Here is a 27,264-nt window from a genome sequence, read left to right on the forward strand (position 1 = left end):
CATCCCAGATTTCTTCCTGGAAACAATTTGTGGACTGCAGAAATGTTGCAAGAAACAAGACCAAAATACAAACAAAACAAAGGAAAACAAACAAACAAAAAAGAATTGTATTTCTATATATTAACAATGAAAAATCAAAGAATAAAATTTCAACATAAATTTTGTAGTAATATCAAAAATGAAATATGAAGGGAAAATTTATCATCATATATGCAAGATTTTTAAACTGTAAACTACAAACTCATGTTGAGCGATATTAAGCACTAAAAATGGAGAGCTATACTATGTTCATAGATTGAGAGTCAATATCGTTAAGTTGAGATTTCTATCCAGATTGATCTATATATGAACATAATCATAATTGATATCTCCACAGACATTTTTGTAAAATTTATGAAGCTGATTCTATAAATTATATAGGAATCCAAATAACTGAAAACAGTCAAATCAATTGTTAAAAATACATATATAGAATGTATTTTATTTCAAAACTTGATATAAAGTTATCATATTCAAAAGACAGAAAATAGATATGGAAATAAATTGAAAGTCCAGAAATGGACCTATACATATATGGTCAATTTAATTTGACAGTGGTTTCAAGATAGCTTAAAAAAGAAGAGAAAAAGATTTTCACCAAATGGTACTTGAAGAACTGGATATCCATATGAAAAAAAAAAAAGTGTATTACATCACTCCACAAACAAAATTCAATACAAAGTTGGCCATAACCTTACACATAAATCTAGCACTTCAAAAATATAGAAGAAAACATAAAAGAAAATTTTGGTAAATTTGTGGTAGCCAAACATTTTTTGACAGGAAAATAAGTCATTAACCATAAAGGGAAAAAAATTGATTTTTGGACTTTACCAAATTTTAAACCTGAGCTTTTTGAAAGACTCAGTTAAGAAAATGAAAAGAAAAATTGCAGACTGGGAGAAAATATTTGTATTTCATATATTTGACACAGGACTTAATGTAGAATATATAAAGAACACTAAAATTGAATAGAAAGAAACTGAGGCAAAAATATTTAACAGATATTTCATTAAAGAAAAAAATGTGAATGTTATTAAGTACCCTAACATATCCCCAATATAATTAATAGAGAAAAGCAAACAGAAAACACAGTGACATTACATTTCACTTTATACTCATTAGAATGTCTAAAATTTAAAAAGATAGAAATTACAAAGTACAGCCAAGGAGGTAGAGTAATTTGTAACTCCCCTATCATTGCTGGTGGGAATTGAAAACAGGAAAATGGCTTTGGTCAACAGTTTGATAGTTTCTTAGGAAGTTAAACATACACTTAAAATACAACATAGCAGTTTTACTTCTAGATATTTTCCCAAGAGAAATAAAAACTTAAGCTATGAAATAGTGCAAGAATGGCCATAGCAGCTTTCTTTATAATAATAATAAAAGATTGTTGGGGCGCCTGGTTCACTCAGTCAGTTAAGTGTCTGACTCTTGATTTCAGCTCAAGTCATGATCCCAGGGACATGGGATTGAGTCCTGCTCTGAACATGGAGCCTGCTTGGAATTCTCTCCCTCTCTCTCTCTCTCTCTCTTTCTCTCTCTGTCTCTCTTTCTCTCTCTCTCTCCCACTGTCCCTCTCCCCGACTTGTGTGTGCTCTAATAATAATAATAATAATAATAACAATAAAACTGTTAACAAATCAAATGGATTAAAAATTGTGGTATACATATAAAATTTAATATTCCTCGATAATAAACAGAATAGACTCCATGATACATGTAGCAATATGGGTTAAGCTTACAAATATAGTGCTGAGTGTAATAGGCAAAACACAGAAAAGGACATACTTTAGAATTCTATTTACATGCAACTCTAGAAAAGTTACATCGAATCTGTAGTGAGACAAAGCAGATCAGTGGTTGCTTGATAGCTGGGATAGGAATTCCAGGCTTGATTGATAAGAGGCTCATGGAAACTTGCTGACATAACACAATATTGGTTTAACAATACTGAAATCTAATTCTTTTCTTGTGTACCTGGCGCATACCAAGTTTAAGCATATGTTGGGTCATAAAAAAGGCCTAAAAAAATACTAAATTTCTGAAGCCATGCAGTTTGTTCTCCATTTACAATAGTATGTTAGGTGAGAAATCAGTAATAAAAAGAAAAATAAGAGATCCTCTCTTACTAGAAAATTAAAAAAAAATAATAAAATAAACACCTCATCCATTAGGCAACTAAGTAATAAGTGATAAAAAATGATGGGGCACCTGGGTGGCTCGGTCGGTTAAGAGTCCAACTTCGGCTCAGGTCATGATCTCACGGTCCGTGAGTTTGAGCCCCGCATCGGGCTCTGTGCTGACAGCTCAGAGCCTGGAGCCTGTTTCAGATTCTGTGTCTCCCTCTCTCTCTGCCCCTCCCCTGTTCATGCTCTGTCTCTCTCTGTCTCAAAAATAAATAAACATTTAAAAAAATGGGAAACATTCTCCCTGAGGTAGAAGATGAATCAAAGACACCTGTAATCACCACTTCTCACTGGTAGTTCTACCTAGTGGAATAATACAAAAGAAAAAAAAAAAGACAAAATAAGCAAAAAGAAGACATATAATTGTTAGTATTTATAGATAACATGCTTGTATACATAGAAAACCAAAAGAATCTATAAAATATAAAAGAATAATTAAGTGAATTTTGCAAGGTCTCCAGATGCAGGATAATATAAACAGAGGACAGTATATTCAGCTTCAATAGTTATCAGTGAAGTGCCAATTGAAATCTCAACTATAAACCTGCCAAAATGGCTAAGGAGTAAAATAGGAGGAAAAAGTGTAAGTGATAATATAGAGCAATTGGAACTATCATATATTGCTGGTAAAAGTATAAATTTGCAGGAGTACTTCCACTTTTTATGTGAAAGTATCCAATAAAACTGAACATGTATATTTCTATGATTCTGTAATTGTGGTCTCAGGTATATACCCACAAAAATTCATATATTGGTTCATCAAAATACATGTAACAGAGTATTCATAAATTGCTATTCATAATAGCCCTAAACTACCTTAAAGTCCATCAACAGTAGAATGGATAAATAAGCTACGATGTTTTTACATAGTATATCAGAATGAGAATTAATTGACCTTATGAATGAAATTTGATTGAAAGAAGCCAGATATACAAGGTTCTATATTGAATTATTTAATATAAATGTTATATACCTAACATATATATTAGAGAATATATATTGTATATAAGTATATTTAAAGTATATATAATTATATTTAACAAATACATCAATATCAATATTACATATAAGTATTATATACTTATATATGTATATATGTATACATATGTATATATTTAATCTAGATTGTGCACAATATGTTTAATTATGCATAATATATATTATATATTATATCAACATCTATTAGAAAAAGAAAAATTATTCATATGAAAATAAGAAATTGCTTGAGAAGTGAGGAAAATAGCATCAGGGAGTATAGCAAACCTTTAAAAGTCTGCGTTTTAAGATAGGATTTTATGAACATTTAAATACTACAGTGAAACTGTCCATAAAAAGGAACAGGATAAAGATGCAGTAGTATAAAAGAATTAATGAATTAATAATTGTGCACAGTCGCCAAGAAAGCAGGAAGAAATAAAATCTAGAGCAGAGTGAGAAGTATTGGTTATCAGCAGAAAAAGAGATCATTCTTTTATTTTAATGGAAATTGCTAAGAATAAAGGTTAAATTCAAGCAGGTTCATTTTGCTCCTTCTATTTTTGTTTCTGATTCATTGTTGCCATTGTTTGCTTCCTTGCTTACTTGTTTTATATTTATTTTAAGTGAAATATTCTGCAGAGCAAGTTAGAATATGAAGTGATAAAAGTTTGATGAGAGTAGACGTTTGAAACAGTGGTTGGGTACAATGAGTGCAATAATTGGCTAAGGACATAGCACAGCTATGTCAGCTCCAGGCTGGTGTCTGTCGACTTATCTAGAAACTCATTTGCCCAAGGAGGGAATTTTCCAGAAGTAGTAGAGAGCCACCTACGGATCAGTGCTAGGGACATAGACAATTCTCTTCTACTAGATGTTTGTAGCGGAGAGAAATGAGCTACGAAATACTAGTTGGGGCCAACAGAGGGATTAAAATGGTAGAAGGATGATCAAGAGAGATTTGAAAAATAGTAGGAATGTGAAAAGATCTGTGGACTAGAAGTCCTTGCATGAATTGGAAAACTGATGCCGTTTAGATTTTTAGCTTCACACAACCTGGTTTTTCCTTACCTTTGGTCATGCATGAGATGAGTGTAGGATCTAGGACGAAGGCTGACATTTCCTTGCTCTCAGCCCAGATTTCCAGCAGCCATGATCAAAATGTCAGGTTGAATTCTCTAAGTAGATGGCAATGGACAGGGCAGACCTCAGTGCCCTGTCTGATGCCGCAGAGAAGAGAAAGCACAGGTTGAAACACTGGATGTTGAGAGAACCATGCCAAACCCTGCCCACTCCTGCTAGCTCTACTTAGGAAAAAATATACTAATTGTTCTGAATTTGTGGAACTAGTGCCTGGGCTGTAATCGTTATAGAAAATTAGTTCTTCAGCTAAGCATTTACCTTTAAGTCAACATGGTTGCAGGATAGCTAATCATTAGTATTCCCAACCATATTTTTATAACAAGGTATTTCAAATAGCATTAAAAGGCATTCTGAGTAGCCACTTCAATTGGTGTTATGTTTGTGATTATTTCCTTTTTCTTTAAATGTTTATTTTTTGAGAGAAAGAGAGAGAGAGAGAGAGAAAGAGAGAGAGAGAGTGGGAGAGGGGCAGAGAGAGAGGGAGACACAGAATCTGAAGCAGGTTCCAGACTCTGAGCTGTCAGCACAGAGCCCGACACAGGGCTTAAATTCATGAACCACAAGATGATGACCTTAGCCAAAGTCAGAAGCTTAGCTGACTGAGCCACCCAGGTGCCCCTGTGATTATTTCCTTTTAAATTGATGCATAATATTTTTGGCCTAGAAGATGTGCTTTAGAAAAAAAAAATTAGCTTTGAAAATGCTTTTTGACAGGACAATATTACAACCAAATAAATGTCATATTTCATTTTATGTCTGACTGTCTCAGTAGTGTTAAATTTCTTTAGTTATTCCATGCATTGATTTTCTCCCCTTTCAACTTAAGTTGTCCTTTTCTGTTGTCATGTTCTAATGGAGAGTTGGCAAAGGACAAACTTACTATGTGAATCCTATCGTTGGCCCTTTGGAATAACTTTTCATATTCAAAGTGGAGCCACCTTCTCAATTTAATTATAAGCTTGACAATTTCAATTTGGATATGTAACTCCGTTTTGACTAGCCTTAACAAAGTCCCTAATTTGATTTTCCCATTAAGCCAGCTTGACTGTTTAGCATTTTTGAATGCATCAAAATGCTTTCAATACAGGCTATTCTTCTAAAAATCTGTTCAGAAACAAAAGAATATGTTATACAAGTATTGGGATGAAATTAGGTCCTCAAGAGAGAGGTTCAGGAAAATCAAAAACATATTGAATTGGATGATGTATTTTTGCTAACAAATATATATTTAAGCATTTCCAGTGATGTATAGCTACCATGTTAGATCAACCTAGAGATGAAAATGACACCTGTTAAGTTATAAAGACTATAAAAATGTTTAAGGTTTTTTTAAACATTTTTTTAATCTTTATTTATTTTTGAGAGAGAGAGAAGCAGGCTCCAGGCTCTGAGCTGTCCACACAGAGCCTGAGGCGGGACTCGAACCTATGAATTGTGAGATCATGACCTGAGCTGAAGTCAGACACTTAACTGACTGAGCCACCCAGGTGCCCCCCAAATTTTCAAGTGTTTCAAAAATATATTTATGCTATTATTTGTCATCTACCAACGCACATATATAATGCCCTTTCACATTACCTATGGTGAACTTATTTCTGAATAATTTAACTGAGAACTTTAAAATTAAGTAAGGGTGAAATAGTACCTGAAGGGGTAGGGGACCAAATCCTGGGTTGTTTGTTTGTTTGTTTGTTTTTAAATCATTTTCTTTTCTTCTTTTGTTTTTTATCATGGTTAGTGTATTCTTTAATCTCTCTCCCCTATCCCCTCCATCCCCTTTGGTAGCCATCACTTTGTTCTCTATAGTTAAGAGGCTGTTTCTTGGTTTCTCTCTCCCTCTCCCTCTTTTTTCCTTTCTTTGTTTGTTTTGTTTCTTAAATTCAACACAAGAGTGAAATCATATGGTATTTGTCTTTTTCTTACTGACTTATTTCGCCCAGTATTATACTAACTCCATCCATGTTGTTGCAAATGGCAATATTTCATTCCTCTTTATGGCTGAATAATATTCCATTGTGTGTATGCATATTCATGTATATATATGTATGTGCATATGTGTATATATATATGTATGTGTATATACATATACATATTACATTTCCTTCATTCATCTCTGGATGGACACTTGAGCTGCTTCCATATCTTGACTATTGTAAATAATGCTGCAATAAACATAGAGGTATCTTTATCCCTTTGAATTAGTGTTTTTGTATTTTTGGTGTAATTACCCAGTAGTGAGATTCCTGGATTGAAGGGCAATTTATTTTTAACTTTTTGAGAAGACTCCATACTGTTTTCCACAGTGGCTGCACAGATTTGCATTCCTACCAACAGTGCAAGAAGGTACCTTTCCCACCACATCTTTCCCAACACTTGTTTCTTGTGTTGTTGATCTTAGCCATTCTGACAGGTGTGAGGTGGTATCTCGTTATAGTTATGATTTGCATTTCCCTGGATGAGTGATGTTGAGTATCTTTTCATATTGTCTATGGGCCACCTGTATGTCTTCTTCATATAAATGTCTGTTCACATAATTGGATTATTTGGTTTTTTGTGGGGGTATTGAACTGTATCAGTTCTTTTCCAATCCTAGATTCTACTGCCAAGGCAAACAAATTAATTTAATTTTATTTGACAATCAGAAAAAAAATTGGTTTGTATTTACACTATGACACATTTTAAAGATTAAATAATGTCATGCAATTCTATGTCCTAGAATCTATAATACAATTTGTTTATGTTTTTTATTTTCTTGAGAGCCACATTTTAAAATTTAAAAATGTTCTATTAAAAAATAGTGTTAATCTAAAAGTTTTTAAATTGTTTGGAGCCTATGATGAAAACTGACTATTTCTATTTGCTATTTCAAAATAAAAAGTGCTTCTTAGAAAATGATGGAGTACAAACATTATCAAACCACCATCCTAATAAAATACATTGGCAAGTAAGATAACTTCTTTTTTCCTAGTACCAGTATACATTAAAAAATTCTATAACTGTCACGGAATCAGGCTGGAACACTGGCGGAAAAACCAAGTGGCACTCAGAGACCTTGGTGGATTGGAGATTTATTTAACACCGGCAGGCTCAGAGGAGACCGTTTCTCCAAAGATCTGAGCCCCGAATGCGAGCAGGAAGGGTTATTTATAGTTACCAGCCTCCATATTTGTGTGTGTGTGTGTGGGGGGGGGTGGTTTCGCTCGCAGAGCAAACAAAGGAAGAAGAACCAGGAGGAGGGGTCTCTAAGGCAGAGACTAGAGTTTGTTTTAGTCCAATCAGCCATCTTTGGTGTACCTTATCCACTTCTCCAACATTCCCCCCTTTGATGCCTTTTATAAAAAACTTAGTAGGCATCACCTTTCAGTTTTACAGGTTGGTACTCTCAGAAGGCTAAGATATGTGCAGTAGTTTGGCAAGCAGAAGTGTTTTCAATAAAATGTATCATGGCATTCAGTATACAGGGGCCGATGGATACAAGTAAAATTATGGAGAGGAGGGGCCCCGCCAGGGCAGGCAGCCAGGATGCCCAATCTGTGAGATCCCATCCTTTACATTGATTGATATTTTCCTATTGTCTATGTTGAATTCTTTCCTTGAGCTCCTTAACCTTAGTTGGAACTGTTCCTGACAGGTTTACAAAATAGCAACATCCCTCCCCCCCCCAAGAAAGATGCAAGTCCCTCCTTTTTCTGAAGTGAGGAGGTCAAGGGCTTGCCTATTTTGGAGGGTCACTGCCACCAGAGAGTTTATTTGGCTTTGTAAGGTTACCAGAGAATCCTCCATCTGTTCTATGTCTCCATTTAGCTCTTGTGATATAGTCCTTCTGATGAACCTATACCCCCTATTCCAGTCTCTATTCCTGTCGCAATTCCTGCTCCAATCAGAACGGGTAGCAGGATTTCCTGTTTAGTCTGGGACTTGGGGCTAAAGCCTTTTAGGAGCTGATCTTCAGTGTATATGGATATCTCTGGGGTTAGGAAGACGGAATAGCATATCTGAGTCCAGTTGGCCTCTAAGCATCAGTAGGCGAAACTAGAACATAGAACACCCCAGGGATTGAACATAGGGTTGTATTCCTCTTTAAGGTTATATTTCTTCTGTATAGAGAGGTACCATTCGTATCTTCAGACTCTGTACAGATTAGATTGTTGGCATTTGTGAGATGGGATCCCAGTGGCCAGGGGTCCAATTAAGACAGAAGTGTTGGTTTTGAGATTTTCAGGAACTTCCCAGGTCAAAGGGATAGGAGTGGCTAAGTAAGCCCTCCGGCTGAGGGGCAAGCACATCCAGTAGGTTTGGGTGTGATTATCTATTTTATGGAGGACTTGTAGAGTAATGTTAGTCCAACGCTGGAGTGGGGAATTGGTAAGCATCTGATTGAGGGCTGAAAACTTCAAACCCTGGTAGGCTGCCAGGGGGAGTGGTCGCCTTTATGGCTTATATTACCTTGTCCTGGGTATCCTTTATAACCTTTTGAAGGGCCCTGTCCTGCATCCCTTACCCATCCAAGATCCCCCATTGAGGAAGGTAAGTGTAGCAAGCTTCCCTTTCTGGAGGCTTTGTTGTGACGTGGGTTCCAGACATTTTGGGTTATCTCTACAGTCCAATACTTAGTCCTTGGGGCACCGGGTGACTAACAGAGAGTGGGTGTTTTTCCCTTGTAGCAATCTTTGTGGAAGGAGGTGAAGGCGCTGAACACCCTTGACCCCTTTATTGTCATATAACAGTCCTGGGGGCAAAGTGGGTAAGCAGCAGTTGTGAAGGTAAGAGAGGTTATCACAATATACAGGCAATACTTAATAATCCTCCCATCCAGAGGAGGTATGTGAGACGCAGCATGCATCTTTTGTCCCATGTCCAGCTTGTTGGTGCAATCTCTATCAGCCAAATAGTAAGAAGTAAGATCAGGGCTATGACACCAGTGAGGGGCAAGGGCTGGCAGAGTTGCATCCAAACCCCTGGGCTCGGTCCACGTGTTGATTTCTTAAGCTTCTGCCATAAGCGGGTTGACTGGATCTGGATCACTTCGCCAGGTTGAGGGTTCCTCTGATTTGGCCGCCTTAGCTCTGGAGTGATGGACCCATGGGGTGATACCTGAAACTGAATCCGCTATTTAGTTGTATGTCTGTAAAGTCCATCTCCAAGTCTTCGAAAGGGGCGGGTTTCTGATAACTGTCAGATCAGGTTTAGGGAAGATATGGTTTGCATATTTAGAGATCCATCCTGTTTTCCAGTTGTTTAAATAATCATATGCCCATGGGGTCTTATTATTATCCCTATAGTATAACAAGCACAGAAGATTGCCTATATATGAAATACTGTGACAATTTTCTGAAGTTTATCTCAAGTTGTCTAGTTTAGGCAAACAACATTTAAAGGCAATCATAACTAGAATTTAACATCCATAACGGTGCATTGTTGAAACATAGTTGTTCTCTCTAACTGCCCCCCCCGGCCCCTTTCCAGAGATAGCCAAATTGAAACCAATGCATTTGTAGAACAAATCCAGTCTTAACAAATCTGGCCTAATTATTTACATAAGCTTAGCAAGGATAGCAATTGATCATGAGGATCTTTTAAAGTTTGCTTTGTTGGAACCTTTTATAAGGAATCTCCGGGTTGAACTTTTAGTAGCCTCTCCAGGCCAGAAGCCAAGCCAAATACTTGCCATCAGACAGGCCTGCAATACCTGTAGAATTGGGCAAATTCCTCTTCATGAGGCCCCTGAGATATCCTGAGGTTCCTGCACCTGCCAGGAAGTGACCTTCTTTACTTACCTGGTGAGGCTGCTGGGAACTCTGTAAGCAAGGCACCAGGCCAACATTTCCAAGGGGCTTTATGACTCCATGTTTTATAAAGCCAACCCTAATTCCTTAAAGTTGTCTGGTCATATCTGAGTCTATGAATGTCATCCTCAAATATGACATTCCAGTCAAAGCCTTGGTAAAATAACCAGTATTTCCAAATGGTGACCTGTCATAAGATGAACAGATTCTTACTGAACTTATGCAAACAATTGTAATTTCCATGAAAGAAAGAATACTCTTTGAGAGTTTTGAATTTCAGGGGAATTATGTAGAGAGAAAAGATAAATGCTTCAGTTTACAAATGCATACTTTATGACATTTTTGTATATCATAGATATCTTAAAAGAAAGATTCCTTAATCTGGAAGAGGAAACATTAGGGAACCAGCAATATTTTCAACAAGAATCACAAAACTATAATCTTCTTCAGTTCATTTAATCCCATGTTCCTAATTCTTGTTCAATTTGAATGCAGCTTTTTAGTTCTGGAATTTTTTTACCCATTTTAGTATTAATCTTAAGGATGTCGAATACCTGTATTTATCCCCAAAGTCCTTTTTATAAATCTCCGTGAAGAAGAAACACATTTTGTGAGAGAATAAGAACAGTTATAAATGGCAAAATCTCAGAAATAGACATCGTTAAAGATCTGATGAGAGTTCATTATGATGCAATTGACAAAGAAATTTGGTTATTTCTGTGACACATAACATCTCAAGTAATCAGAATATTAAGTGATGACCTTATATCAAAACGTTAAAATTTTAGGAATTGCATATATTCGGACATTTACAGCATTTACCTGTGCAATACAATCTAAGGTTTACCATTGTATGACAGAGCTTTTCCAAGTAACTTAACATCCCAAATAAAAGGACCTAATTGGTCAAGAAGACTTCATTTACCATTTAAATCCTGAGAAGTTTGTTAAAACCCCAGAAGTCATAAATGCATCCTAAGTAGGAGTACAGATCATTACAAATCTTACAATTTTATATATTCAACCAAAGTGGCAATAAAAGATCCCAAAGATGAATGTATAGGATTATACAGTTGTTATCCAAACCTAGCTCCTTTAACATTCAGAAGTTTTAACTAAGTAATCAAAGACCTGATAGAGATGAGACCTAAAACTTTGATTTTCCCAGAGGGTAAACCTTTGTTTGCATTGTCTTATCAAAAGCAGATCAACAGTTCAAGAAAACTTTGTCATTTGAGCAGAGAGAAAAGCAGGATTTCAACCTTATACCAGTGTACTTTTAAAATTCCATTCATCTCAACCTTCTATAGCTTTCTTTTGCTTCTAAATTTTGTCCCAAAGCCATTTCTTTCCAAATAACCAGTCTCATTTAGGACAAAATTATTTTCTTCTACCCTCAACAAAACTGTATTTCCATTCCTTATAACTTTCTTAAATATCTCCTATTTTCCTACATACAGAGTTGCTTTCTTTATTTTCATCAGTCTTAAGTACATTTAGCAGAATTTTAACTCTTAGGACACCTTAGTCTCCAAGTGAGGACTTACTAACCAACTGAGAGGTGTTTACATCAGAATTTTCTTAGATGGTAAATTCATGAACCAATTAAGTACAAAGCATGTTTTCCAATAGGTCCAAATAGCCTTAATTTCTCAGCAACAAGAAGTTAAAAACACAAACCTCTGTTCAATAATCAAAGTTTTAGCATTCCATCCTATTTGGAAAGTTTTAGGTTACCAAGGACCTTGAAAGTTATCTTAATAATTACCCATGAAAACTCTGAGACAGACAAAATTAACTATTATTAACCAATTGCAACAGAGATAACATGAGCTTATTTGACCTTTGTTGATAACTTTAAAGACAGGTCCAATAAACTTAAATTAGTTTAAACATCGAATATGTTTCACCTGCATCCACCTAAAAGTCAATCAGTTTTTCCCCATTGTCAGTTTTTCATTTGGGGCACCAGTGGAGGCATCTGAAGTGGGTGGTCCAAGGGGGTGCACTTTGCTCCTTGACTTCGAGGGTGGGAGGAGGAACCAATGGTGCCTGAGGCACCGAGGATGGTATAGGACCACACCCAAGTTGGTGCAGAAACATGAGGGGGAGGGGAAGGCGAAGCAGCAACTGCTTGGGCATATGCCTTAAAGTCCCTGTCCCGAGGTAGACTAACCACAGTTGGCTCCAATTATAGCTATTAACCTTGGAAATGAGGGAGAATCCCTCACATCTATTAAGCAGAGGAACAGGGAGAGAGAGTCAGTGTCCCCTTTTAGTCTGGTTCTATCTCGGCTAGACCAATAAGGTCCCCTTCTCGAGGTTCCTCCTGATGTCCTCTGGGTTTTTGGGACTTTCCCTGGTTGGGACATTTATTCTTTTGAATGTACTTTCCCCTTGCAGTAGGTTCATTGACCCCTTGCTAAGGAGGTTCTGGGACTCCCCCCTTGCTGTTGGGCATATTTATGGCCTTCTCAGCTCCCTGTTCTGATCCCCCTGAGATCCTCTTGATATTAGCAGATGTGGACTGGCATCTTGGCCGAGGGCCCAATCTGGCCGCTGGGCCTTGTGCGGGAGGGTTCTCTGGCCTGGGATGGGAGGAGAAATGGGCGGCTGCCCTGGCAGCACCCTGACTGTGGCAGCCAGTGGCGGCAGCAGCAGCGGTGGCAGCAGAGGGGCGGTGGGTTGCTTCTTTGGCTTCCTGGGTGAGTCTCCGGATAAAGCAGCTAAAACCCTTGCCTGGCTCTTGTGGCTCTGTCCCAACCCCACTTTGCTCCCGTGAGGTGGAGTCACAAAGACAGAGGGACAGGGGCGCCCCCTCCAATGAGGAGACCAGCCAGATGCCCGCCTGGCCATGTCCTGAAGGAACCCAGGCGACGCTCAGCCCCACAGTTCCCAGCCCTGTGGCCCACGATCAGAAACCATTCTTATATCGCCACAGACCTAGTGCCATCCATCATGGAATCGCAGAAGGGCTCACTCAGACTCCGTGGGGACCCCAAGGGCGCCTGCCTGTGGAGCCAGAGTATCGAACTCAGCAGGCAAGCTAGACAGAGTTGCACATTCACATTCACATACACACCAGAGGTTATTATATTCCCTATAACAGAATCCCTACCTGTGAGACTTCTGAAGTCTCAGGGAGTGATCAGGTCCCCCTTCCACTCTTGCAAGTGGGCCTGACTAGATTGGGCCCCAGCCTTACTGGGGTCCAGGTCCTCACCTGCCAAGTCTCCTGGAGTCTGGTGGGAACGGCGGAGTGGGGGCTGGCCTGAGGCAACCGAGGGGGAGACTACCGAAATTCAGGCAGGGCATGCCTCTCCCGTGTGATCCCTCATTCCGTCACTGTCTCGCTGTTTTCCCAAACCAGTGGCAACAATGGGCCAATGCAGTTGGGTTTTCCAGTCAGGGAACCAAATTTGTTGTGGAACCAGGCTGGAACGCTGGCAGAAAAACCAAGCGGCACTCAGAGACCTTGATGGATTGGAGATTTATTTAACACCGGCGGGCTCAGAGGAGACCATGTCTCCAAAGATCTGAGCCCTGACTGTGAGCAGGAAGGGTAATTTATATTTATCAGCCTCCATATTTGTGTTTGGGGGAGGGGAGTGATTTTCACACGCACAGCAAACAAAGGAAGAAGAACCTGGAGGAGGGGTCTCTAAGCTAGAGACCAGAGTTTGTTTTAGTCCAATCAGCCATCTTTGGTGTACTTTATCTACTTCTCCAACATAACCTTCCACAAAGCAGTTATTAGGTAGTTAATTTTTTAATTTTAGACATTATATTAATGTTAGTGCAATCTTTTCAACTATTCATTATCTGAAAATAAACTCACATTGGAAGTGATATAGTACTGAAAGTCAGGGTGTATAGTGGGTAAGAGCACCAGGTATTTGAACTAGACTGCCTTTGCTCAGATTCCAACCTTACCATTTAATGGCTGTATTGCCTTGAGCAACCTACCAAATCTTCCAGTTCCTTTGTTTCTTCATCCATACAATGGAGATAATAGGAGTACTTACCTCCTACTGTTGCTGTGAGTTAATTTATGTCAGTTACTTAGAACCTGGCCAACATCTAGGAAGCATAATTGGAGCCAAACTCCACACATTTGCTTTCAAGTATTGTTTTGTGCAGGTGCGATATCCACCAGGGGTCTTTATGTTTAGGTAAACATTGGGACTCACAACAATTTCATAGTTTGCACTCTGCACCAGTTTACCCAGAAGGTTATAGGAAAGGAAGTACATATTATCAGGCAACATCAGGTTTCTCTCCTCACAGGAGTCCCAGTGGCAATAGTTTGCAAGGTGGTTCTTGCAGGGGTTGGGAAACTATGCTTTCCTCAGATGACAGCCCGGGTGCAAGAGCATGAGATCCACATCAGTGGGAGTGAGGTTCACTTCCTGAGCATCCTCATGTAGAACATGTATCTGATAGAGGTCTTGTATCCAGAATGTGAAGAGTTAGAATAGTATAGTAGAAGACATTCTGGTGTTCTGACATAATGTAGACAAGAAACTTAGAAAAGTAAAAGAAGGAATAACTACCATGTCTTTTCATTTTTCTTGGCTATCAGTATTATAATAGGATTTTGACAACGGTTTGCCAACAGGCATTCCACCTTGACATAGTTTTGGAGGACTTACATCATGGGTATTTAACATTGGCTTTTGTTAAAAAAAAAAAATCCAGATGTTCTGTGTATAGTAGTCACATGGATGAAAAGTTGACATTTTGTGAGTTAAAAGAAAACATCTTTATTGTTGTTGAACTACTCTTTTTCCATAGCAAAGAGTTATAGGCATATCTGAGTAGGACCAAACCTTTTGTCTGAAAACAGTTTTAGAACTGGACGAATATGCACTGTAGCCTAACTGAAATCACAGACTTACATACCGCAAAGCACAGCAGAGAAACTAAACTAGTTACACTAAGGTTCCTATAAAATGATAATATTCAATAGGATCCTAGATGGTCATAATTTGGATTGTTTGCAAAATGCATCTTGCAGTTAGGGTAAGAACTAATTTACCAAACATAATCTCTTTATATTTATTTAGATCTTCAGAAAAAAATGAGGCAGAACTTACTAATTTATGTTTGGACATATTGAGAAACTTACTGTAACATTAGTAGACCATGAAGTTCAGTTATTTAAAACCACACCAGTGTTGTAAGAATAAGCACAAATCAGCAGCCCAGGAAAGGTGGCTATCTTTCTATTTACTGTGGTAAGAGAGCAGACTTCCAATTTATCAGAGCTCTTTCATTTCAGTCAGAATCCTCTGACTGAAATGAGAGTTATTTAAAACCTTGTCCTCTGAAAAAAAAAAAAAAAAAAAAAAAAAAAAAACCCTTGTCCTCTGTTATGAAAAGGCGGGGATAGAAGACTGCATATATATATATATATATATCCTTGAATGCAAATGTTTACGTATAACCTTAGGAGGTTTAAGGCCTTAAAAGCCATTTTTGTTCTCAGTTGATTCCTTGATCGAGAACACTTCATCAAGATCAGAGAGGAATGTTACCAGATATTAGGGAAACCAGCTCCTTCTTTGGTAAACAAGTTGCATCTGCCTAGAAGAATGTTCAGTTAATCGAAGTGATTTGTCATGGAGAGAATTTTGGAACTTGAGTTTTATAGTCTGATTGGTCTACTCTACCAGGTTTTTAGAGTATATTAACATTCTTGTTTTGCACAGGTGCATTTGTGAAATTCAGAAAACTTTTTCCATAAGTTGAACACAGAGACCCCAAAGTGAGGCATTGCCTGACTCAAATTCGCCTGTGTTTTCACAAAGAAGGTTCTATTGACTACTTCCCTGGAAGGATTTTTCATCAAAGTGGATCTGGATAAAAAGACATAAAAATGTTTTTCAGACAGGAAATTGTGCAGTTACTCTCTATGAGTAGGCCTGAGCCACTGCTTGGCCTCAAACAAAATTTCCTACCATTTCTTAGGCTTGTCTGTGCCTCTTGCTTGTGTAACCAGTGATTTGGCTAATAGCAGAATGATGCATAGCACACATAGCTTTCTGAGACTTCAAAATCCTTATAAAATGCCTTACAAGCTTTCATCATAAAATAACAGTATTCTTGTGGCAATTGTACTAATCTGTCTGCAAAACTAGTCTTCATGCTCTCCTAGGGGGATAATTTGTCCTACAGTTTTTCTGAGTCACCCAGAGGAGAAGTTTTACAACAGCCATTTAGGATTTGAAAATAAAAGGCTTTGTCAGAGGCCAGCATTGGAGATCACAATGGCACAGACAGCACTTTGCTCATTCAATGAGGAAAGAAGACAAGCCCATTTCTCCATTTTAAGGCATGGATTGAACTTAAACATCCTCTAGGCTACTGGTTAATATATATCACTTGTATGGAAAATCAAAAGGAAATGAAATAAATACAATCTATACATGACAAGATTACAAAGTCAAAAGGAGAAGAGGGTAGAAAAGCCAAAGCCACTGGTGAAATCCTAAATGATAGCAGGTCTCTAGAACCTTCTGCCATGGAAGACTTTAGGGTAGTGCAGAGCCCTTGGAGTAAACCAAATATTAATGTTTGAGAGAGAATACTACCGACCATCCTCAATACTAGTCATGTTAATTCATCATTTAGAAAAAAACTTTCTTCTTCCTATGGTGAGATTGGAAATTATTTTCAGGATCTAACTGGCTCCCCAAAGTTTTTAATAAAAATTGCTAATTATTGAAGGATAGATTTTAGCCTACAATCCATTCATAGAGGACCACTAGTAATGAAGGGTGTTATTCTATTCAAAATCTAGTGGCTTTTATTTTTTTAAGTTGTGTGCAGATTCAGAAGCTCCAAGTGTCCTCTGAAATAGATGTGAGTGCTTCATAAGATCCTGTTTAATGTTTGCAAAGCATTTGTCATTCCTGCCACATGTACAGATTTTACATTTCTGGCTTCAATAAGTGAAATGACTTAAAGACGTGTAGTTGCCAAGTACTACTGCCTTTCAAATTACATAGTTTTTGGTGTTACCTTTTCAAGGATCTCAGTCTTGGCATACAATGGAGCTAATTAAATTTTCTTCCTAGGAAACAGCCAGCTAGACCACTGCCCCAGGCACATAACCTCAGCTTACTACTTTCCTTCACTCATTTATTCTGTGTGTGAGATGAGACTCCTCAAGCTGCAAAGGTAGAATACTCAAGCCATGCAACTGCTGATGGATTTTAGCAACCACAGAGCTGGTGTTTGAATCTCAGCCCTGACAGCACACATCACAGAGAGGTGACAGTGGAGGCACATCTTCTTGGATGAGTTGGCTGTGGATGACAGTCTGCCAAACTGAAATAATGGAAGAGGCATTAGTTGTATAAAAATGAGCCAACTTGGCTTAGCTCTAAGGTGTTTTGCAGGATTCTAGGACTATCACTCCATTTACCCCTGAGATTATGTTTGTGAACATAAAATTAAAAAACATAACAATTAAAAAAATCATGTGGGAATGGGGTGCCTGGGTGGCTCAATCGGTTGGGCGGCCGACTTCGGCTCAGGTCATGATCTCGCGATCCGTGAGTTCGAGCCCCGCGTCGGGCTCTGTGCTGACGGCTCAGAGCCTGGAGCCTGTTTCGGATTCTGTCTCCCTCTCTCTGACCCTCCCCCCATTCATGCTCTGTCTCTCTCTGTCTCAAAAATAAATAAATGTTAAAAAAAAATTTAAAAAAAATCATGTGGGGAAAAATTTGTTTTAGTAATTTCATTAATGCATCTTTTCAATTAAACAATTTTCTCAAACGTCATAAGAAACAAAGGAAATGGGGCACCTGGGTGGCTCAGTTAAATGCCTGACTCTTGATTTTGACTCAGGTCACGATCACACAATTTGTGAGTTCAAGCCCATGTTGGGCTCTGTGCTGGTGGTGAGGAGCATGCTTGGGATTCTCTCTCTCCATCCCTCTCTGGTCCTCCCCTGCTCGCTCTCTCTCTCTCTCTCTCTCTCAAAGTAAACAAACAAATAGAAAGAAACAAGGAAATGTATTCAACAGCAATCAGCTATCTGGAAATCACTATATTAGGTTCTTGGCACATATTATTTAACTTTAATAAGCATTTTTTCTTCTATTAAATATCTGAGAAAACTAGGATGGAAATGGTTAAATGATTTGCCCAAGTTCTAAGGCAGACCTGGAATTTAAACCCAACTTTATTTGACTGAAAAGCCTTGGCTTTATCTACTTTAACACACTGCATGATAGGTTTACAGGTTCTGTGTTTAAAAAAGAGACATTTTTAGGTAGAATTATTTGGGAAATATTCATGAAAGTGAATGGTATACATGCACATGTACACCTGTATGTGTGTATGATGTTTATCTTAAACTGTAAATTCCCTAAAAGGAAGAATTTTCAGTTGTTGTTCTCATAAAGTTACTTATCCGTAATATAGCTTTTATTGTGGATAGTCATCGTCTATAGAAAGGGCTCAGAATTACCCCTGGAAATAAGGAGATCCATTATAAAGAAAGCAGCGGCCATTTATCTTACAATATTATATAGAAGTTATAGAATCCATCTCACTGACACCAAGAGATGGAAATTAATCTCTTTAAAATATCATTTTAGGAGATAGAATATGAATATATTTATGCATCAGATAAATACATAAATGATAAATAAGTATATAGATTAATGTAGATAATTTACATAGATACACAAAATAGGGATTTATTTATTTCTGGGGTAAAAACAAAATAGAGTATTCCTGTCTATAACATTAAATCTCTTTAAATTCCTGATTGCACTCTTGAATAATAGCTCTTTTCTTCCCCCTGCAGTTGGACAGCGTCACCTCCCTGATCCAAGCGGCCAAAAATTTAATGAATGCTGTAGTGCAAACAGTGAAAATGTCTTACATTGCCTCAACCAAGATCATCCGAATTCAGAGTCCTACTGGGCCTCGGCACCCAGTTGTGATGTGGAGAATGAAGGCTCCTGCAAAAAAGCCCTTGATTAAAAGAGAGAAGCCAGAGGAAACTTGTGCAGCTGTCAGACGAGGCTCAGCAAAGAAAAAAATCCACCCAGTGCAAGTCATGAGTGAATTTAGAGGAAGACATGTCTACTGAAACCACTCTTCTACTCTGGTGTCCATATTACAAAGTCCTGGCTAAACACACTGCTTTACTTTTACACTTGATTAGTTCTGTAAGTTCACTAACTTTTAGAATTTAATCCACAGATAGTGTAAAACATTGGAAGCAACATAGATTTGGGATCATGTCATTGTCATCTCTGTATGGCCAGCACCTAATAAGTAATCAATATATGCTTGTTGAATGAATGAACCCTTTAGGTGTCATTTAACCTTTCCTACCGTAGACAGTATCTTACACTTATTACCGAGTGAACATAGGAGACTCTAGGGAGTCCTGTTCATCTGTAACAACTTAAGTACACTCACCTTATCATTTTGAATTAAAGCTTTGACAGGAGCTCTTGACTTGGTTTTCAATGAAAGCAAAAGACTTCATAAAATGCTTTTCCATTTGATCTCCATATTTTCTTTATCTGACCCAATCTGACAGACACCTGTGAATCTCTGTGACTCACCTGTATCTAATGTCAGTTGATTAGGGTAACCTCAGAAACTAACCAAGCTCAGCAGTCAAGTTCAGCCTTGATTATTAATGAAGTATTTTTTTTAACATTATAAAGATTACAGTGAATTTTGATGCCACAAGTGTACCTTTTAAGCTTCCATGGTGTTCAGAAGTTCTGCACATTGAGTATTAGACTTAAATGGGTCCTCCACAATAGTATATGGCAGAAGAGTTATCACTCGTTGGGGAAATGAGACACCTATCTATATTCCTGAGTGAGTCATGATAACAGAAGTAGAAGGAGTTCTGCCTGACTCTAAAAATCCATTTGTATTAGCTTGCAATTGTAATTAAAAGGAAAAGGCCACTTTGAAAAACATTTTGGCATCGAGTAAAATATAACTGCATCAAGTATATCATTGAACTATAAAGTAGAGTTAATGGCAAAGAAGCTGGAGTGATTTTGATAACATGATTTAAAATAAAAGTCGTTGAGGTCATTTTATGACTTCAATCGCTGTACTTATCCTTAGTTAAGTTCATGAAGGACTTCATAATAGTCTTAGAGTCCAGTGCATTGCCCCCTCCCTCTATCCTCCCCTCCCTCTTTGCAGAAGTTAAGTTTCACTTTTCTCACACATAGAATTCTCCTTCACAACATTATAAACTTGTATTCCCTATTCTATTTTATCAAAATTATACTATAATTTTAACTTCACTTTGTACGTACTGCCATTAATGAGTTGTTTCAACAATTATATTATCTTAATTTGATGAAGTAAAATTCAAACATGCAACATCAGTTGATGCCAGAAGGACCAGTTTGGGTAAAAGAATGTGTGAAACATAAGAATGCACAAAGCCGAGAGTATCATGTGTGTGGTACCTTTGGCAAAATGGTATGGGAAAAGGATTTATTTCATAGATAATTATCAATTATATGGAAAGTGTTCACTTTTTATTGTAATGAATTATTTTATTCTTCCAAAATGCTGAGTTGCCTTGGCTCAGCATATAAACATCCTAGGAGGTGAAAGCCATAGGTCCTTCCTGCCTCGCACTCTGCACTGGCCCACAATAATTATTCCAGACAGAGTCCACTCCATAAAAGAGAAAGCGATGCAAAAAGGAATTAGGGAATCCAGATAATTCTATTTTCCAGGACCATCTAGACAAGAAGGCAAAAAAGGGAGTTCCTTTCGTTGAAATGCTACCATTGCTTTCTGTTCTAAGGCTAGATATTACAAGAGTGACATCTATGACCGTTGTTATCTTAGATAAAAGGGTGAGTTTATAATTTAGTTGAGAAAATAGATTTTTTTAAACACCAAACAACTAGCTCAAAATCATAAGTCTCATTTAGAAAATCTAATGTCTGTTTGATCCTATGTCAGCTTTCCGCAGTTGAAGTTTAGAATGCAGTATCGATGCCAAAAGAACAGAAATAACTGGAAATTATACAATTACCAAATAACCTCTACATCTTGAAAAAAATGACATTTTATCCCACATGAGGTGTGAACTGGCCTCTCCTTTAAAGTAGGTTGATTTCCAGCTTAGCTCAAAGCGAATTGCAATTATACAAAACTTAATTTAAAAAAATAACTTGGAGAATGCCCCAGGAGTAAAGTCCACTGTAGCAATCAAAGGTGCAATAAGAAAGAGGTGCATAGAGGTGAGAAAGACATCTGTCCAGCTGAGTGAACTCCTGTAGTAGGCAACATTTTGAGACTTAGTTGGACTCAAAACCACTAATAAGTGCTTATACACAAGAACGACTAGCAGCAAATGCATTAACAAAACTTTGTACTATAAAGCATAGTTAAATGAAATTTATCAGGAAATAAGAATGTACATATGTGTTTATATTTAAGCTCTTCTGCAGCGAAATGGTAGAAATTTCTTAACGAGAGTGTTGGGTTGGTGGCCCATCCATGCATCTTTTAAAATTGCATCACAGATTTTGGTGCTTCTTCCAATGATACATTTGCTTTAACCTGCTAATCAAAACTCAAACTCACCTTTTTCTTTTAGTGAAATTAATTTATGTAGGAAAAAAAATCCTTGAGAGGGAGGAGGGGGTTTATACCACCTACAAGGATAGTTCCATTTTACTTAGTTGCCAGCATCATAGTCAAACATCAGACTAGAATCATAATGATAACTTAAAAAATACCCATGAAATCATAATATACCAAAGATTCTTCTAATTAGAAACACGGGAAGGTTTTTATCAAACAGGAAGAATGACAAATATAAATGTCTCCATTTTATTTATCACAAGTGGAAATAATTAGATTAAAATATGTGTTCCTGATGGAGTTTCTGGGTACAACTCAATGAAGGAGTCAGGAGAAGAATTCAAACCCTGAATTGCTAAGGTAATTTGTTAACGGTCTACTTTCTGTTTGTCTTAGAACATGAGTGAAAACAATGAATATTAAAAAATATAATATGCTTAATTATGCCTTCTGGCCTTCACATACCTCTTAACTTATCAATATCAGTATAACATATGTTCCCCATAAAATGCCTTCTGTGTAAGGACTAAGGACTCCATAGCTACAGAGAAAGGCTTTTTCAGTCTGGCCTTCACTTACCAGCTTCAAAGGAGAACAGTTTCCAAGTCATAATACAGGAAGATAAAATCACGGACATGTAGATAAGTGCCCAATTTGAGCCTCAAACGCAGTAATTAGTGCTCCTCACATTCAGTAATGAGTGGTTGAAAAGACACTACAAGAAGTATTTTTAGTGACTTTCTACACCTTGACTTTCAGTGTGGTCTTTTCACCATCCATCCCTGGGCTAGGGATCCTCCCATTAACTGCTGATGGTTCTCTCCCAGACTGATACAGTCAGGGATGTTCATCCCAGCCAATTATGCCCAGTTAACGTCCATTCCTCTTGGTCCATGCCCCCAAAATAATCCACTCTCATTTCTCATCTCCTTAGGTGTCTATCCCACATATAAATTGGTCAATATATTCTATAGCGTTAAAATTATAAATTTTAATTCCCAGCAGCTTCCTTCCTTTCTTCCTTATTTTTTCTTTTCTTTTTTTATCTTGTTTCTATTCCAGAAAACATTCTTACCCTTTTTGGTATCAAATGCACACTTCCTGATAGGGATAGAGGTTCCCATGGATACAGATTTCTGTATAGAGATAGAATGAATGGAATGAAGGAATGAGATCTGAGATTTTCCTGATGATATTTACCATTCTCCAGTGAATTCTTTGCAGCATTGCTATCCTGTTTCAGTATCAGTGTAAGTAATTCTCTAGGTCAGCAAAATACGCACCAGAATACCAAGTTGAATGAAATCTGTACTTTGTTTTGTCAGCCTGTCTTTTGTCAAGACAGTCTGCCTATTGCATATTCGCCATTTTTCTGTTGGGCTAGTCAGAAATATTTCCCTTTGACTTGATCAGAAAGTTTAGGGTCATCTAATTAAAAGATTGTGAATGCATATTATTTCAAAAATCCTTTTAAGTACACTGGGAAAATTTCTGCAACCTGAGAAATCTATATTTATATTTCATTTTCATTTAAATATCACATATCAGGAAAGAACAGAAAAAAAAACGCTGTAGCATTTTTGTCATAATTCTCTTTCCATATTGGTATGATATCTTTAATATCAGTATTTTGCATGTTACTATAACAAAAGCCAGGCTTAATGACAGAAACATCTACATATAAAGTTTTAATTTTGATGTCTTGGGTCTATTAGGAAAGAAAATATAGATGTTACTAAAACTAAAGATGTCTTAATCAAAGCTATAACACTATCCTAAATATCTACAAGACAGAAAAGAAGACATTTAAAATTTTATATACACTTGTTGCCATTTTTAGCCAATTCACATGAACAAAACAATTTTCTATTAGAACAAAAGAAACAGTAGTTTACAACAGTCATCACTTTACATGTGAACTTTTCCCCCTACCAGGATAGATAGGATCTATTCCTGAACACTTCAAAAGAAGATAATTAATACTATTTGAGAGAACCATTTCCAAATGGAACCCAACCTTGCCAGAATCCTGTTTATGGGCAATAGATAGTTTGTAGGGCTGACCTTTATGTAGATCCTAGGACAAGATATTTCATGGCTGCAGGCTGGCTTATGGCATCCAAAAGTCCCCATTGGCTTTATGGGAACAAATCACAAAGACTACCTTTCAACATGAGTTTGACAAGAAAAAGCAATATATACAGAGCAGTTCTAAAGGGATGTGGGTAAGAAAGTGACAGAGATGGCAGAGGAGGAATAAGAAAAGTAGTTGCAGAAGCAAATAACTTATAGCCAAACAGAGGAAGAGGTTTTGGTTCTACACAGATTGGGGAGCTTCCTCCTGAGGAATATTTTAAAGATAGAATAAGTGTACTTATCTTTGGTGGTTTGGGTGAAGTCATGTTGGAGGAAGGAGGATGAGCTATATACATTTTGAGGATGATTTAATGATATTGTTTGTAAGATGAGAAATGGAAATTCTAGCTGCTGATGGGTGAAATTCTTCCCAATATCAGAGCTCATCAGGATAATCACACGTTAATGTATTTAACAAATATTTGTTGAGTAACAATGATCTCTCCCAGGCACTTCTCCAGGTTCTTGGAATACATGAGGTAAAAAAAAAACACAAACAGTGGTCTTTACCCCATGTGCCCACTTAGTGCTAAATGTTATTACCTTATTTTACTCTCTCAATAGTCCTGTGGGATAAACATTGTTAGCTCCATTCCATAGATGAGGAAACTGAAGCTTAAGTAGGCTCAAAATCTAGCTCAAAAATTCATCGACTTTACAGTTTTGTTTGTTGCACTCTAGAGTCTGAACTTTAGCCATTATACCATCCAGACTTCCTGAAAAAAGAAATGAGATTTGCTCAGTTTAAAATGAAATACATATTTCAAATGCTGGCTCCTTCCTATGTAACAGCAAAAAGATAGAAACTTAAAAAATGATTAGCAATCCATAACTAGACCATTTAAAACTGATAAAAGAAGTAATTAGGTGCATATTCTCACCTCTAATAATCTCAATTAGAATATCAGATATATGAGTAATGGATATTTCATCTATATATCTGGAACAGGATGAAAATGCTTGACAAATTACTTTTACTATTATAGAGGAGACATCTTCAGTGGAAATGCCTGTTCCAACCCATCTTCAGCATGGGTTGTTGCTGAAAACATTTGTTGGCACTACGTCTTTCCTATTTCATTGCTAATGTGTGTCTGTGTGTTTAAAGTTATGGATCCCAGGGTACTGTTGACCAAGGATTATTGGAATAAGATATAGTTTCTTTATATTCCCAAGAGACCCAAACTAGAGCAAATGTATGTTTCCTTCTTTATGGAGGTCACAAATGTATGGGGTATATGCCTGTCTGCAGGTGTGTATAGTCCTTGAACTCTACATCATCCTTCTTCCTACAGCTAACTAAAGGCTTGAGTCCTCTTTTTGCTCATGTTGCTGGATAGGCATCCCTATCACAGGCCTGGGGGAGTTTAATGATTTTCTGATCTTTCTTAAAATGGATTCACAGGTATTTTCTCAAACTGAGAATGTGTTTATTTGGGGTCTTCACTTTTGGGTACCTGGCAGTCATGATGATTTCTGTCCCCAATGTAGGAAAACGAAGCTCTTGAGAAGGAATTTCTCTTTGAAAAAAGCTCAGATTTCTAACAATCCTCTCCATAAATCTCTTCAAAAAGAGATTTAATTTTTTTTTTTTGTAAAAGCTATTAGCATTAGTCCTTGCGTTTTCCTTTCAAATGAGATATCATCTACTTCTAAAGTTTTCTTTCCTTTGCATTTTCAAGATGAATGCTTATTTTTAATTCTGTTTATTTGAACTTGGAGGTATGCAGCCCCCTTTGATAATTAAATCACGTATTACACAATCCCAAGCCAACCGCCGTCAGTCACATCATTTTGCCATCTTTGTGAATTAGGTTCAGATAAACTCTGGTATTCACCAAGAGTCTCAGACAGGTTTTCTTGGCCTAGTCTTCTAACATCAAATTTAGACTGGAATGTTTATTAATAAAGCAAAGGGGCAAGTCAGAGATGGTGCATGCTCTCAGTTAAACAGGACTTCCCTTCTTCCTGACACTTTAAACATAAAATTGATTTCAAAAACACTATAGAGATAGTGTTCCATTTTTGCCAAAACTCACCCCATTATGGCTCTGTGTTTTTCTGTGTTGGTATACAATGTGTCCATGGGGATGTAAATATGAGAATTTTAGCAACTTTCTTGCAGGGTTAAGCTGTCCTTCTTACTAGTTTTGAAATTTTTCTTTGTGTGGTACAATCCTTCCAAAGAAAAGGTCATTGGACCTAAGTGATAGCAGTCCCTGAAAACAGAGGTAGGCATATGTTATTCCCCATTTAGTACCTAATAGTTGGGACTTAAAAGTCTTAATTTTTTCTTGGGTAAGTTGGTGATTAAATATGAACTAAAACTTCATGAAAGAATTCCATTTTGATGATGTTTTAGTTCTATCGTGACTTGGCAAAAGAAAAAAAAAGAATCTGTTACTTTACCTTATGTACTTTTACAAGCAACAACTTTAACAGTTTAAACTTAGTGACATTTCTGAAGGTGATATGTGCGGTATAATTCAGGATGAAGGGCAGATTTAGACAAAGATAGCCTGAAGTGAAATAAAAGTAAGCAAAAATAATAGTCATGTTTATTGCGGCAGTATCTTGAGAGCTTATGTTTAGTGGCATTTGAGCTATTTCAAACCACCTTGCTTGTACAGCTTACCCTGCTGTTCAGAAGGCAGAGTGAGGTCAAGTGAACCACTGGCTATAATAATGGCCAATTCAAGGCAGTTTTATGGTTTGGATATAGATAAACTTTGGCAAAAGCACTTGTGGCTCTTTCAGACCCATATTTATCCTAAAAGTCAGTTTTGCCAATCACTAAAAATGAATTATTTATCCAAGAATAGAAAAAGCTCTTCAATCATCTCATGACATTGACATAGAATCCCAAAGACTCCATGTTTGAGATTCTGCATGCCTTTTGTGCTTAATTGAACCAATGAAAATTTTCTTTCATTTTGTCCTCAAAGAGTGAATTATTTCACAAGTGTAACCTGGGTTTGTTTTGAAGTTATGTAGTATTATTTGAAACAATGTTTTAATTTCAACTGATATCACTCTGTAGTTTATTCATAACTTGCTCAACTGATAATTAAACTATGTTAAAGCAACGAAAATTTGTTATGCATTCATCTTTGGTGGTATGTAGTTTAGATGGGGCAAAAAAAAAATGAGTAAATAAGAGGTTAATGAATTGCTGAATCATCTAACCATGTGCTTCTAGGTATGACCTTCATTCCTACTTGCCTTCAGTTATACATGTTACAGTTCAGGGAGAGTACCTTTGCAAACTACTGCATATACAAATGTAACATACATCCTATCTGGTAGCATTAAGTTCTTGGTTTAAGTGGGCATTTTTTGCTCAATGTGGAAATTGGCCTTTTAACCCTAATAGGTTTATGTAGTTGAAG

At 37.1% G+C, this 27,264-nt stretch overlaps 1 protein-coding gene across 1 annotated transcript in view; it reads left to right on the plus strand.

The window, feature by feature from the left end:
• The window catches only part of CTNNA3 (catenin alpha 3), an 834,982-nt gene extending 808,026 nt beyond the window's left edge, over positions 1-26,956 (plus strand). The window contains exon 11 of the mRNA XM_032595178.1: positions 18,957-26,956. Within this exon, the coding sequence (XP_032451069.1) occupies positions 18,957-19,244 (288 nt within the window). The 3' untranslated portion in view covers positions 19,245-26,956. The remainder of the gene's footprint in view (positions 1-18,956) is intronic.
• The last annotated feature ends 308 nt before the right edge of the window (positions 26,957-27,264 follow it).

This window comes from Lynx canadensis, chromosome D2 (genome assembly GCF_007474595.2).
Source record: "Lynx canadensis isolate LIC74 chromosome D2, mLynCan4.pri.v2, whole genome shotgun sequence".
Lineage (NCBI taxonomy): Eukaryota > Metazoa > Chordata > Mammalia > Carnivora > Felidae > Lynx > Lynx canadensis.